The sequence below is a fragment of the Nycticebus coucang genome, chromosome 11 (assembly GCF_027406575.1).
Source record: "Nycticebus coucang isolate mNycCou1 chromosome 11, mNycCou1.pri, whole genome shotgun sequence".
Lineage (NCBI taxonomy): Eukaryota > Metazoa > Chordata > Mammalia > Primates > Lorisidae > Nycticebus > Nycticebus coucang.
Window position 1 is genome coordinate 112858453 of NC_069790.1, and position 15597 is coordinate 112874049.

Below are 15597 nucleotides of genomic sequence, written 5' to 3' on the forward strand. Positions count from 1 at the left end.
TTTTCAGGACCTCTTAAGGCTCCAGATAATCACACACATTTGGCTCAGAATAAACCTCTTCAAATTATTTTACAGTGTTTGTGTATCTTTTGCTGTTGTTGTTGTTGTTGTTGGTGTTAACAAGTACCACACAAAGAATAAAAATATCTTGTGTAGTAACAAAGCTCCTTTCTTGATCTTTTGCCAAGCTATCTTTCAAATTTGAAATGAGATCCCGGTATATTTCCCGTCTAATAAAGATCTCATTGTACTGGGGGAAAAAAAAGCTGGATTTGTCTTTCCAGGAGATCAAAAACGTGGAGATCGATTGACTGATATCTCTCTCTCTCTCTCTGCACTTTCCCAAAGACTAAGACTTCAAAGCAAACACAAAGGGCTACTATGGGCATTATTATTTACACTCCTTAAATGCCACCACAAGAACCCTCTAATGCCTTATAACCCCCTCTTGTGTTACTGGTAGAAATGAGAATGTAAAATGCACATGCATGCTCAGAGCAGCACTCTTTGTAATAGCCCCGAAGAGGAAACAACTCAGATGTATATCAATTGATAAACGGATAAACAAAATGTGGTATATCCACACCATAGACATTATCCAGAAATGAAAAGGAATAAAGTACCCATACCTGCAACAGCCTGGGTAAACTTTGAAAACCTTACTCCAAGTAAAAGAAACCAGATGCAGATGGACAAATATTGTCTGATTCTGTTTGTATAAAATGTTCAGAATAGACAAATTCATAAACATAGAAAGTAAATTACTGGTTGCAAGAATAAGGGGAGAGGAGAGTGGCAAGGCGAGTGACAACTAACAAGTATATAATTTCTTTTTGGGGTGAGGAAATGTTCTGGAATTAGATAGTGGTGAGGATTGCATAATTTTGTCAATGTACTAGAAAACACTGAATTGTATGTTTTAAAAATGTTGACTCTTATGGTGTGTGAATTACACATCTGCGAAAAAATCCTACGTTAGCTAGCTTAGGTAGAAATTCATAAAATAGATTAGTGATTCACTGAAATTACACAAGGGCTAGAGAGTTAGGATGGCAGGCTATGTGGCTAATTACCTTGTGGGAGATTCTGCTGCTCTGCCTTTAGCACCCATCTGTCAGCTTATGCCCCAGTACTGAACGTAGGATACCACCATGCTTGTCCCTGCTGCCTCTTATACATGCTGTGTCTCTAACATCCTGGATTCCACATACCACCTCCTTCTCCATGCTTACTTTCAGATCTAAATAGCTCACAGGCATATCTGATTGGCCACACCCAGTCCATGTGCCTCCACCTTGGCTAAAAGGGAGACTGTGAAAGGGAATTTCCAGTTGCTTCTTTTGGAAGACAGAATTCTCAAGCTAAGAAAGAAATTCTTTAAGTTAAATATAATAGGAGTTATTGAAAGGTACTGAGCCATCAAACACACGACAAACATCCACTAGAGGTATCTTGTCACACGTAGTTTCTGTTTTAACAGTAACTCACTTATTTAGAAAACTGGGTAGAAATGCTTATTCGAATTAATGAGTTATGCCAAGAGAACTTTTGAGGACAAAAATAGAAAGGAACAATTTGGTGAACCAAGAGCTATTCCTTGTTTTATTTACTTATTGAACAAATAGCTATACATTTTAAAATATCTATTCATATTTGGAGGAATGAAGAAGATGGACAAGACTTTAGTTCTTGAACCCTTAGGCTGCCAGGACAGACAAGGAAGCATAATATAATGTGACAAACAGGGACACAGAGGTGGGATGATTATGAGAAGACAAAAAACCACACCTTCTTTTATAAACAAATGGAGCTTTCTCCTGTGTCACAGGGAGAGCAAGGTCCCTTTTATGGTCTGTCAGAAAATGCACTCCCCTCCTCCAGTTGCTGTCAACTTTATAGCTCCATAAATCAATTGTGGCAGGAGTTGTCTACCTGGACCCAGTCACCTTTGCTCAGTGTTCCTTATGGGTCACTGAGAGAGACACAGCAAAGAAAAAGACCAGGCTATGAGGTGAGTACTGTTCCCCTTGCAAGTGGCATCTCTTTCTCGTCACAAGTTTTCCTCTCTCCTGCTCTGCTAACTGGTCTGGATGCCCCTACTTTCCTTTGGCATCTGATATTTTTTCCCCTTTCTGTAGAGGATGAGGAATGAGAATGAGATAGTGCATGAAGAGAACAGAGGGGTGTGTGTGTGTTTGTGTGTATCAGTGTTTGGAGGACAGGTGGGAAGGATTTAGTGTGAGATGCTCCTCTCTCACTGGGAGAAACCAAGGACGATGAATGATGACTATGTCCAGGAAAAGTTAATATGTCCCAGCTTGAAGCAGGGGGGTTTCTAAGGGGAAGAATTTCTACCTTCAGGAATACCTACTCTTCTGTCTGAATGGCATAGCTCTTATGGCAGGAAAATGCATGAGGTTGTCCCCAGAGTGTTACTGAACTTCCTGAGTTATGGTGTTGGACCTGCTCCCTCAGGAGGGTTAAGGAGCTGTAAAAGAGGTGCCTACTTCTGATTTGTGGAGTCTGGAAAAAAAAAGTTTCCCTGTGGAGAGAAACAATACTTGGAGAAGGAGGCTAATTGATGGAAAAAGTGTTTGCTGTGGCCTTGAGCCATGGCTGCATGAAGAAGAAACGAAGTCTTGTACATACGTACATACATACACAGACCATTCCAGGCCTGGAGTGGGCCACTCACACTTCTTTCACTACCTGAAATTCTACCATTGGAAATTTATCCTCTCGGTCTTTAATCTTTGCAGTCTAGGAGATGTGTTAGAGAGAAGACTCTAGTACCAGCTTAAAAAGTAGTGGCTATTATTGTTTGCCTCAGTCTCACCACTAACCATGGTTAAACAAAATCCCTTAATATTCATCTATAAAATGGGGTCACAGCTCAGAGCAACCTCCAGCTCTCGGGCTTAGGTGATTCTCTTGCCTCAGCCTCCTAAGTAGCTGGGACTACAGGCGCCCTGCTATTTTTTTTTTATTGCAGTTTGGCTGGGGCTGGGTTTGAACTCACCACCGTTGGCATATGGGGCTAGCGCCCTACTCACTGAGCCATAGGCACCGACCTTCATCTATAAAATGGGAACCATGAGCTCTGATCAAATTTGATGCAAAGATGTTATGAGAATATAGTAATATGATATATATTTTATGGGTCGAGTAAACCTTTTAAATAATTAACTGTAAGACAGACATATGATAGATTTAAGTAAATAGGAAAGAGTAGCCAACAGACCCCAATTTCAATCCCAAACCCTTGTTTCTCCAAGGGTGAAGGGTTCTTCCTAAACCCCTCTTGGGAAATTATCTATAAATCCTTGTTCCTTACCCCTATTTCAACATTAAAGTATAAAGTCTTTCTTTTCTTTAATTATTACATAGTCCTAAAGGCTGTCTCAATTAAAATTGAAGCTATATACCTATATAAAATGTTTGTAGAAATAGTCATGGCATTGAGGAAGAGTCGAGAAGAGCAGAAATGCAGAAAAATGTAAAATAATAGGAGAAGCAAAATAAACATTAAAAACAAAAGAAGGTACTTTGGTTGACTTTACATCTTTGCAGTCATGAATTGTGCTGCAATAAACATTTGAGTGCGTATATATTTTTGATTAAAAGTTATCTTTTCCTTTGGGTAAATCTTCCCAATAGGAAGATTGCTGGATTGAATGATGGGTCTAATTTTAGTTCTTTGAGGAATCTCCATATTGTTTTCCATAAGGGTTTTACTAATTTGCAGTCCCACCAATAGTGGACAAGCATTCCTTTCTCTCTGCATCAACATTGGCATTTACTGTTTTTAGACTTTTAATAAAAGCCACTCTAAGTGGGGTTAGGTGATATCTCACTGTGGTTTTAATTATCATTTTCTTGATGATTAATGACACTGAACATTTTTTCATATGTTTATTGGGCACTTGTCTTTATTCTTTTGAGAATCTTCTGTTTACGTCTTTTGCTTGCTTTTTAATATGATTGTTTAGTATTTTTCCTTGCTGATTTTCTTCATTTCTTTGTAAATTTTGAATATTAGCCCTTTATCAAATGTAAAGCTTGAGAATATCTTCTCTTATTCTGTAGGTTGTTTATTTGCTCTGTAGATTGTTTCCTTCGCTGTGCAGAAGCTTTTTAGTTTGATCAAATTTCATTGATTCAATTTTGTCATTGTCATGATTGCTATTGGGGTCATAGCCATAAATTCTTTGCCTATGCCATTATCTAGAGGAATTTTTTCTACATTTTCTCTAGAATTCTTATGGTTTCATGCCTTAGATTTAAGTCTTTTATCTGTCTTGAATTAATTTCAGGGAGTGGTGTGAGGTAGTGGCTCATGTTTTATTTTTCTCCATGTGGCTATCAATCTAAGTGCCCATCAATTCATGAGTGGATTAATAAAATGTGATATACCATGGAGTACTATTCGGTCACAAAAAGATGAATCAATACCTTTTGCAATAATCAGGATGGAATTCAAGAATGGAAAAACAAATACCACTCACTGCTAAAGTGGAAGTGACTAATGAGCTTGCGTGTTCACAGAAGGAAGTAAAACCCGGTTGAAAATCACCGGGGGTGGGGGGGTGGGGAGAGGAAGTGACAGGCAAAAACCTACCTAATGGGTATGGTGAACACTATTTGGGTGATGGGTGCACCTATAGCTGGGACTAAAGCACTACAAAAACAACCCATGTAACCTAAAACATTTGTACCCCTTTAATATTTTGAAATTTTAAAAATGGCAAAAAAAAAACTAATGAATAAGAAAATTGTGATATAATTATACATGGGAATAATATTTGTCAATAGAAAGATACAACCTACCAATATAGTCAATAACATGCATGAACCTTAAAAACACTGTGTTGAACAAAAGAAGTAAGAAAATAAAGAGTATATATTTTAGGATTCCATTTATATCAAGTTCAAGAATAGGCAAAACTAATTTATGGTGATAGGAATCTGAATACTAGTTGCCTCTAGGGCAGGGGTAGAGCAGGAATTGACTGGAAACAGTTAGGAAAACTTTTTGGAATAAGGGAAATAGTTTGTATCTTGACTGGGGTAGTTATTGAATTGTTATATGCATTTGTTAAACTGTAAACTTAAGATCTGTGCATTTTATGTAAATTTTAATCCAAAAATTTTAAATCACAATCTGGGAAAAATATTTGCAATATATACAAAAATGAAGAATTAATATCCCTAATGTATAAAGAACTTTTATGAAACAATTAAAAATGTGTAAGCCAGTAGAAAAATTAAGCCATGAATAGACAAAAAAAAGAGGGAAAATCATTTGTCCACTTCTAGTTTGTTGCTGCATTCATGTTGGTTTAGTATGGCAGGAATGTTAGTATGGCAGGAATATGGGGAATAGGGAAGGCTGAGCAGCTGGGCTTAGGAAGTATCACAAAACTTACAGGTTCAGGGATTATTTAGAGTTTCATTAAAGATTTGATTATAGGAGATCCAAGTGACCCTGTTGGTGCTGGGCCATTTGGAAAATAATGCAAAGATACCAGGAAAGTAGTCTGAACTGGAAACTGGCTGTGAGGACTGAAGAGAACAAATGAGTCAAAAAAGATTCCTAAGGTGATGGCTATGTTAATCAGTTTGATTTAAGCACTCCACATTGTGTATCAAATCATCATATTGTAGCCCGTAAGTGTATACAGTTATGATTTTAATTAAAAATTAAATTTAAAAAGTAAATAAATATTTATATGATTAAAAAAAAGATTCCTGGGATTATATTTTTAATTGTGTCTATCTCCCCAAGGTAGTAATTACTTAAGGAGCAGATAATTGGGTGGGATTGGCACAAGTAGGGATAGGGCTATGAGGAGAGATAATTTTATGTTGCATTTAGATGTCCATGGGACATTTGATAGGTAGTTAAACATATAAATCTCAATCTCTGGCCTAGAAATACAGGCTGGATTATTGTCAGGTGTTATATAAAGTCACATGAGTAAGTGGAAATAAGTGGAAATTGCTTAAGGAGAGTGTACAGTTTAAAAAGAGAGCCTACCTATATGAGGAATATCCACTTTGGCCGAATTAAGATACTACAAAGAAAAGTGAAGAGAAACTAGGAACGTAAGTGAAAAACCAAGACTGAATGTTATCAAGGAATTCACAGGTAGAAAGTTTCAAGGAGCAGGGAGTGGCTGATAGTGCTAGATGATTAGGTCGGTGTCCATAGTGTTCAGCCACAAAGTCACTGATGGCCTTGGCAGAAGCCATGCTAGTGGAGTATAGGCCATATAATCCATGCCAATAATAAATGAGGAAGGGAATACAGATGGTGTGGAGTCCGCTTTGTGGAAGGTTAGCTATGAAGGGGAAAAAGAAATTATAATGATACCTAGAGAAGCACACAGGGTCATCAACAGAGTCTGGGGTGACTTGGGACATATTTACGAGGGGGAAAATACATTCAGAGGGACAGATTAGCAACACAAAAAACAGGAGAAATAATTGGTGGACAAGATTTTTGAGAAATTCAATGGCTGTGAGATCCAGAGAACAGATGCAAAGATTATGTTTAGACAAGAAGAGGAAAAACTCTTTCACTGACAGCAGAGGGGGAAATACAAGAATTTACCTAGATAGGAAGAGCTTGCAAGATCCTCAATCACCTTGCAGGCCCAGTTTATTTGGGAGGTTATGGGCCCTGGTGACATCTACATTGAGTGGGTGCATAAGCACAGAAGGCAGATATTTGGCTGAATGGTTTCATCGTATATGTTCTGTTATTAGATAAGGGGCCAAGGAAGATGGGAGCATGGCAAATTAAATCAAAATTACTGAGGCCTGAGGATAACAGCTCAGAGGGGCTAAGAGATTAAACATGAATGGAAAAATAACAGAAGGCTTCAGGTCATCAAAGAATAAGAAAAAATGAAGCAAGACAATGAGAGTACAAAAAATAAATAAATAAATAAGCTTATGACCAGTAAATGAGAAGTACAGATTAAGATGTAAAAAGTGGAACAATTATGAAAGATGATAAATCCAGGATATGCCTGACAGATGAGGGAGATAGGAAATAGCAATGAAGATCACTGAAGTTGAGGGGGGTCATGCAACTGCGAGGCATGTGATAATGCTAGATTCACTATAATTAGTGAATATTATAATTAGGGCTGGAATCTTTTATAGGTTGTTCCATTCCCTTTCTCCCTCCAATGCTTTATGTCTGATATTTTTTCCTTGCACATTACTCAGTTTTTTCTTTCTTTTTTTTTTTTTTTTTGTTGTCCTCGGTATAGTGCCGTGGCGTCACACAGCTCACAGCAACCTCCAACTCCTGGGCTTAGGGGATTCTCTTGCCTCAGCCTCCTAAGTAGCTGGGACTATAGGCGCCCGCCGTAATGCCCGGCTATTTTTTTTTTGTTGTTGTTGCAGTCTGGCCGGGGCCAGGTTTGAACCCGCCACCCTCGGCATATGGGGCCAGTGCCCTACCCACTGAGCCACAGGCGCTACCCTACTCAGTTGTTTCTGTAGACAAAAAAGGCAAGAGCCCAAGAGGTGTTGGAGGTACAGACTGGAGTTAATTAGAGACATGTGATGAGTGGAAACAAATGTTCTCTGGATAAGTAAAAAGGAATGTTGATAATCAAGGTTATCTTGCAAACAAGTCCACATTTTAGTCACAGTTACTACCTGTCATCTTAGACTGGTGGGGCCTTGTGTTTTGCTTTAATCCACTTACCTTTGTGCATCCAGATGGCGAGGAGGTTCAGTGTATTGGAAATCCTTCTGCTCGTCTTCTTTGTAATTGTGCTGCTCATGGATATCTCCTTGCTGTTTCTTGTGTTGGAGAAAACTTCAGGTAAGAGAGATGCCTGTAGCTGCTGGCTTGGAAGCCTGGGTAGAGGAACTCCCTCTGGATGCCAAAGAAATCATTTTATTCTTTCAAACTTCAGCTTTCCACCATATTGCTGTATTCACAGTCTATATCCACAATTAGTTTAAGTCAATCTCAAAAAAATGTCTTCTTTTTCTGCAACAAAACCTTGAGTGTTAGTGATGCTCAGGGTCTCTCAAGCCCCTTGTGGTTCATTTTTTAAAAGATGCAAAGTTAAGGTCACCAGATGCCTGCCCTTACACCAGAGTCATGAAGCAATATAGCCATCAAAGCAAAAGAATAGTCATAGGTAACAGTGCTCAACCCCCATTACTCTATGGAAAAGGAAACGAAGTTACAAGGGAAGTTGAGGACTGATTAAGCTGGTCTAACTGTATCGATTACAAATACCTTCCAGCCCATATCATGGCTGACATGACTATACTGCCTTTGAAACTGTTCCCCCTTCTCGTTCTCTCTCTTTTTCACAGATGCTCAGACACGTCAAACAGAATACTTTCTCTTCCATGCACACATTCCATTCTATGTAGCAAAATAACATTGCAATACAAAAATCTATTTTTAATTAAAACTGAAATTTGGATTCGTTCTGCTTGATAAAGCTCATTTAAGATTAAACATACTGTGAAAAGAAGCTGCACTAATTTCAGAACCCTGCCTGCCCTGTCCCTTTTCACCTGTCTTCACAGCAAGCATTAAGGCCATTTCTAAGGACTACTATAATTATGAAAGATGATTTGACAATTATTGATATAAACAATTTTGAGCCTATTCCCACTTCTCTAGAAAACTTTTCCTAGGTAAAAAGAATTGTGAAATTATCATCCAGTGTACATAAAGAGAGCAATGTTTTTTACTTGATATAAATCTAGATCATTGTGACCGGCTTATTTTGCTCAGCCTAATATATCTTCAAGCTTCATCCATGTTTCTGGTTACTAAGGAATTTCTTCTTTTTTCTGTCTGAATGGTATTCTACTGTATGTACATACCACATTTTCTTTAAACACTCATCCTTCAAATGACATTTAAGCTGCTCCCGCGTGTTGATTATTATGAATAGTTAACATGAGGGTAACAAACACCTCTGTGAGACTCTGATCTCAATTTTCTTAGATAAATAGCCAGAAGTGGGATTTCTGGATCATATGGTATTGTATTTTACTTTTTGAGGAACTTCCTCACTGTTTTCTATAGTTGCTGCACTATTTTGCATTGCCATCAGCACTATACAAGGGTTCCGATTTCTCTACATCCTTGCCAACACTTGTCTTTTTTTATTTTTTTTTAAGTAGTAGCCTTTATTTATTTATTTATTTACTTATTTATTTGGGACAGAATCTCTGTCACCCTGGATAGAGTGGCAGTGGCATCATCATAGCTCACAGCAACCTCAAAATCTTTTGCTCAAGTGATCCTCTTGCCTCAGCCTCCCTAGGCAGCTGCCACAGTCAGCTAGCTTTTCTAGTTTTAGTAGGGATGGGGTCTCAGACTCCTGAGTTTGAGACCCACGTCAGCCTCCCAGAGTGCTAGGATTACAGGTGTGAGCTACCACCCATGCTGGTCATAGCCATTCTAGCCGATGTGAGGCATTAGCTTATTGTGGTTTGGATTTGCAATTCCTGAGGATTCATGAAGATGGGAATCTTTGCACATATCTGCAGGCTATTTGTTTATTTTCTTTAGAGAAACGTCTGTTCAAGTCTTTAGCACATTTTAATGTCAAGTTGGTTTTCTTGCTATTGAGTTCTGAGTTCCTTATGTATTTTGGAAACCGACTTCTTGTCAAATATACGGCTTCAAATATTTTCTCCCCTTCCATAGATTGCCTTATTATTCTGTTGATTATTTTCTTTCCTATGTAGGAATGTTTTAGTTTGCTGTAGTCCCAACTTGTCTTTTTTTGATTTTGTTGCCTCTGCTTTGGGTGTTAAATTTGTGAAATCATTGGCAAGACCAACGCCGTGAAGCTATTCCTCTGTTTTCTTCTAGAAGTTTTGCTATTTCAGCTCTTACATTTAAACCTTTAATCCAGTGTTAAAAACAAATTTGTATTTAAATATATACATATGTCCATAAACAAGTGTGGAGCCATAAAGGTAGTAGAGATACTTTGAGATCTTTTTTTGGATGAAAACAAAGGTATTATGCCCACAGCGGCTGCTGCCTCAACCTTCACCTGAGACCCTGACTTTCAGATGGCTCCTGGGAGCCCACTGAACCACTCTGCCTTTTACTGTTGTTATGTGGGGGAAGGTTCCACAAAGTTGATAAAGGCAAAGGTAAAATGGCCAATCTTGAATGAAGGTGTGTTTTTCAAACAGGGCCAATAGTATCTTCCTAGTCTACAGTAGAGGTTGTTGCAAGTGAATGGAACAACTCAAAACAAACAAACAAATAAACGAAAAGAAATGTGTGGGACAATGGATATCTACATGTAATAGGATAATGTTGGATTTCTACTTGACAACTTATATGGAAATGAACTTAAAATTGATCAAAGATTTAAATGTAAGAGCTAAAACTATAAAAGTTTAAGAAGAAAACTTCAGCATAAATAAATGTGACTTTGGATTAAATAATGGTTTTCTAGATGATACTCAAAAGCACAGCAAACAAAAAAAGGATCAAATTAGATTTCACTGAACTGGAAAACATTTGTACTTCAATGATATCAAGAAAGTGAAAACCAACCCACAAATGGGCCACATATCTGCAAGGGACAAATCTGATTAGAGCCTAGAATCTAGGATATATAAAAAATTATAATGAAAAAAACACCTTGATTCTTAAAAGAGCAAAGAGTTTAAACAGTCATTCCACCATAGAAGATCTAAAAAGGTCAGTAAATCCGTGAAAGGATATTCAACCTCATGTTATTTGGGAAATGAAAGTCAAAACACCAAGCTACCACTTCACTTCCTTTAGGATGATTATAATAAAAAAGACAGATAATAAGTGCTGTTGAGGATATGGAGAAATTGGAATTCTCACACATTGAGACATTGTTAGTGGGACATAATTGGTGTAGTCACTTGGAAGAAAGTTTGGCAAGTCCTCAAAAGTTAAAGATGGAGTTAACCATGTTAATTAGCAATTCCGTTTGTAGGTAGATAGCAAGATAATTCTCTTGTATGAACCTATGTTCACAGAAAAATTTCTAAGTAAATATATAACCAAGAGTATATATGTTTGCCAAAAAATTTTATGTGAACGTTCATAGTAGAATTATTTACAATAACCAAAAAGTGGGTTGGTATTACACTTTGTAAAAAGTTGGTATTACCACTTTGTAAACAACCAAAAGTTGTAATACAATTGTAATTATATTTGTTATTGTAATTGTCCAAATGTGCATCAATGAATGAAAAGGTAAAGTAAAATGTGTTCTATCCATACAATGGAATATGATTTAGCTATTAAAAGGAATAAAAACACTGACATGAGCTTCAACATGGATGGACTTTGAGAAAATATTATGCCTCCCAACACGAACAACCACATATTTTATGATTCTGTTTATATTAAATGTTTAGAATAGATAAATCCACAGGGATAGAAAATAGATTAGTGTTTATCAGGGATTAGGAGAAAAGGAAAATAGGAAGTGACTGCTAATGGGTATATAATATTTGGGGGAAAGTGATGAAATTGTTCTGTAATGAGATGGTGGTGACTGGTTGCATAGCTTTGTAAAATACTAAAAGGCACTGAATCATACATTTTAAAAGGATGAATTTTTATCTTCTGTGAATTATATGCATTTAAAAAGAAAACCAATAAAAAGCAAATATGTGTAACACTTGAGAAAGTGTTCCACATAGTATGTGAACGTAGATACCAGTTACCGGTGATATGCTGATTCTAGAATTGGCTTCCTTCCTGGAACTGTGATTACACTACAAACTTTCAACTTTATCCATTCATTCCTATGCAGATACTTCGTTTACTCCAGAGTGCCCTGAGATCCCCCAGTCAGAAAGGATAGACTGCATACCTGGCCAACTGGTGACAGAGGTAAGAGAAATGGAGTCCCTATTGGTGGCCTACTGGGTTTAAAACCAGTAGGTGAAGTAGGGAGAGGGTGGTGGTGTGGTTGATGGGCCTCTGCTTTGTTTGGAGTTATTTCTTTGTTTCTTGCCTTATTGAAATAAACAACAATACAATTATAGAAGTGAGGGAAGCGAGATAGAAAAAAGGAAGAGTAATAGGTGCTAGTAAGAGTGTTGAGCTAAAAAACTTAATGTCCAAGTGGAGCGTGATTATAGATATCACTAACCATATGTTAAGTGTGATTCCAAGGATAGCCATGGATAGGTCAAATGTTTGTGGGCTGGACTATGCATTAGAGGCCACCAAGCACATGTAGATGACAGAGCCACAGGTAGAACTCGGAATGCTTATTATAAAAGGAGACCTCTGGAACTATGTTATTGGCAACAGAGATCTCAATGAACACATGCTAAAAACACAAGTTTTCTCCCTAAGTTGCTTTCCTAAGAATATCAGCTATTTAGCCCTGCTTAGTTGTAACTTATAACTTTTTCATGATGTTGTATATGTTTATATATTCATTTTTATTTATTTACCCCAAAGTCTACATTCTATAACTTATTATGATGATAATAAGGGTTACGTTGAATTTTAGTTTAAATTTTAAACATTATTGAGCTCTTGGTAATGTTGAACCTTCCTATTTGAAAAATATAGAAGTCTGTTTCAATTCTCTCTTTATATGTGTATGTGTAAGTATGTAATTTATTAGCTGATTTTTATGTTTCTCATATATTTTATTGCATATGAATTATGACATTTTCTCCTAGGTATTTCATATCCTTTGTTTCTCTCATAAATATAATCCATTATATTTTCTACCTGGTGCTGCTTTTATTGCAATGCTTCTTTTCTTATGAATTATTAACTTATATTGATTATTTTATTTTATATTTATACAGTACATTTATATTATATTTATTATTTAACTGGCCAACCGAAATATCCTATTATTTCTAATAAAGGAGTTTTTAGTTCTTTGTCTTGAGTTATTAAGTACATAGAGTTACATCTAGGCAAATAATGATAATTTTGGTTTATATTAATCTCATTCATTCACATATTCAGTTGCATTATCTAGTTCTTCCAGAATAAAATAAACGAAATGATGGTTGGCCACACTTATTTGTGCCTGGTGTTAATGGAATTTCTTCATTTATAAAGTAATAAGCACTTTGTCAACTTCTGGTGGCTTGAGAATTGTTTTCTTTATATTAGGGACCATGTTTATATCCCTATTTCGAAGAGTTTTGTTTTTTTTTTTAAAGAAGTGGAAAGTGTATTTTTCCACCAGAAATTTAGTATTTAACTTTTTATACATACAGAAAAGTTGACAGAATTTTAGAGTAATCCTTGCTAGCTACCTCTTAAATTTCACTGTCAATATTTTGCCCTGTTTTCTCATATGTATCAGTTTATCCATCCATCAATCCATCATATTTTCATGTGTTTTAAAGTAAATTCCAGAAACCAGTTCACATTTCTATAAGTTCCTCACCATGTATATCACTAGAGTTCAATATTTGATTATAGCTGTTTATCTTGAGATATTAGACTTACATGCAATGAAAATTCAGAGTTGTATATTTTGCATAACTCTAAGGAGTACATTTGTCAAACTGTGGCAAATGACATCTGTGTAACCAAAATCTCTATCAAGCTACGAAATGTTACCATCACTACAGACAGTTCCCTTGTGGCATTTTCCAAGTTATTCCCACTTGTACCCCTTAAAAGATAATCACTGATGTGATTTCTCTCCACCATAGTTTACTTTTGTTTTTGCAGAACTTCATATAAAGAAATCATATAGTATAGTGTAAAGACTCTTTAACTCAACACATTCTTGAGATTCATCTATATTATTGCATATGTTATTCTTTGCCTTGTTGAGTAATATTTCATTTTATGAACATACAACAGTTTAGCCATTCTTACGCGTATACCAGAATGTTCACAGCAACACTACTCACAGTTTCAGAGAAAACTGTACACTTCATCCATGTTTTTAAATTTATGAACTTGAAGTTATACTAAATATACCTTAAATGCAATATTATTTTTGTGGGACTTATTCTATTGTTAGGTGTGGTTTTAGATCACTCATCCTTTTTTCTATATCCACTCTACTTTTGATAGGCATTTCTGAGTTTTCATCTAAGATGTTTTTTAAATCATGCTGCTATGAACAGTATAGCATATGTCCTTTAGTGAACATATGAAGGAATTTTTATTAGTTCTATACCCAAGAATGGAATTTCCAGTTCATAGGATATGTACATTTTATCTTTAGCTGATACTACTACAAAATAGTTTTATGAAGTATTTGTACCAATTTACATTTCCTTTAACAGTATGTATAGTTACTTTACATCCTAACCAACTGTTGATACTTTCTACAGTTTTAATTTTCATGTCCCTCATGATTAATGAAGTTAAACACCTTTACATATATTTCTTTGCTAGTTAAATTATCATACTTGTGAAGCACACTTCCATGTTTTATCCAGTTCTTTTCTGTTGGGTTGTTCACCTTTTTAAAAATTGCTTTGTAGTAGGTATGTATATATTCTGAGTATAAGTCTTTTGTTAGATACATACATTTGAAACACATAATCTCAGTCTGTGGTTTACCTTTTAACTTTCTTAATTGTGACTTATGATGATAAGTAGTTCTTAATTTTAATATAGTTCACTTTATCATTTTTTCAATGGTTAGTGCATTTGGTGTTCTATTTAAGAATCCTTGCTTACTCCAAGGACAGAAAAATACATTCTTATTGTTCCTCTAAAACCATGATTGTTTAATTTTTCAAATTTAGGTATTTAGTCACTATAGTATTGATTTTTGTGTATGGAATCAGGAAAGACTCCAGAAACGTTTTTCTTCTTGAATTTTCAGTAGATTCATTACCACCTACTGAAATAACCATCATTTTCCTTCTGTATTACTTTCACATTAACTTGACATAGTCATATGTTCTATATGTGTAGATCTGCTTCTGAAATCCATTTTGTTCAACTCTAGTTTGCTCTTTTGCCAGCACCACCCTGCCTTAATTACTTTTGCTTTATAATAGGTCTTAATAAGTCTTCCATATCTTTCTTATTTTTCTTCAAGATTGTTTAGCTTATTCTTTGCCCTTTGGATTTCTCAATAAATCTCAGAATCAGCCTGCCAGTTTCCTCACAAAACCTGCAGTAAAAATGATTGTGATTGCATAAAATTTACAGGTTAAACTTGGGAAAATTACTATATTCTTAAGAGTGACCATTCCAATTCATAGATATTGAATCTCGTCCATTTATGAGGGCTTTTATTTTTGAAATTTTTGGTGTAGAGATCTTGCACATTTTTATGCTAAGTTTCCTATGTTTGATATTTGATTCTATTTAAATATTTTTTTTAAATTTTATTTGTTTATCTGTGTTGATAATATGAATTTAAAATTTATTTTTGAATATTGGTTTTATAACCAGAAATCTTCTTAAATTTATTTATTCATTATCACAATTTGTCTATAGAGTTTTTTTGTTTTTTCTGAAATGGTATGGCACATAATGACAATGTAAAGGTTTTTTTATTTTTATTTTTTTGCCATTTTTGGCTGGGGCTGGGCTTGAACCCACCACCTCCGGCATATGGGGCCAGCACCCTACTCCTT

At 35.8% G+C, this 15597-nt stretch overlaps 1 protein-coding gene across 1 annotated transcript in view; it reads left to right on the top strand.

Moving 5' to 3' along the window:
* The first annotated feature begins 1992 nt into the window (after positions 1-1992).
* MGAM2 (maltase-glucoamylase 2 (putative)) overlaps positions 1993-15597 on the top strand; it is a 95017-nt gene continuing 81412 nt past the window's right edge. Inside the window, exons 1-3 of the mRNA XM_053608733.1 lie at positions 1993-2011; positions 7738-7843; positions 11817-11896. Of these exons, the coding sequence (XP_053464708.1) occupies positions 7738-7843; positions 11817-11896 (186 nt within the window). The 5' untranslated portion in view covers positions 1993-2011. The remainder of the gene's footprint in view (positions 2012-7737; positions 7844-11816; positions 11897-15597) is intronic.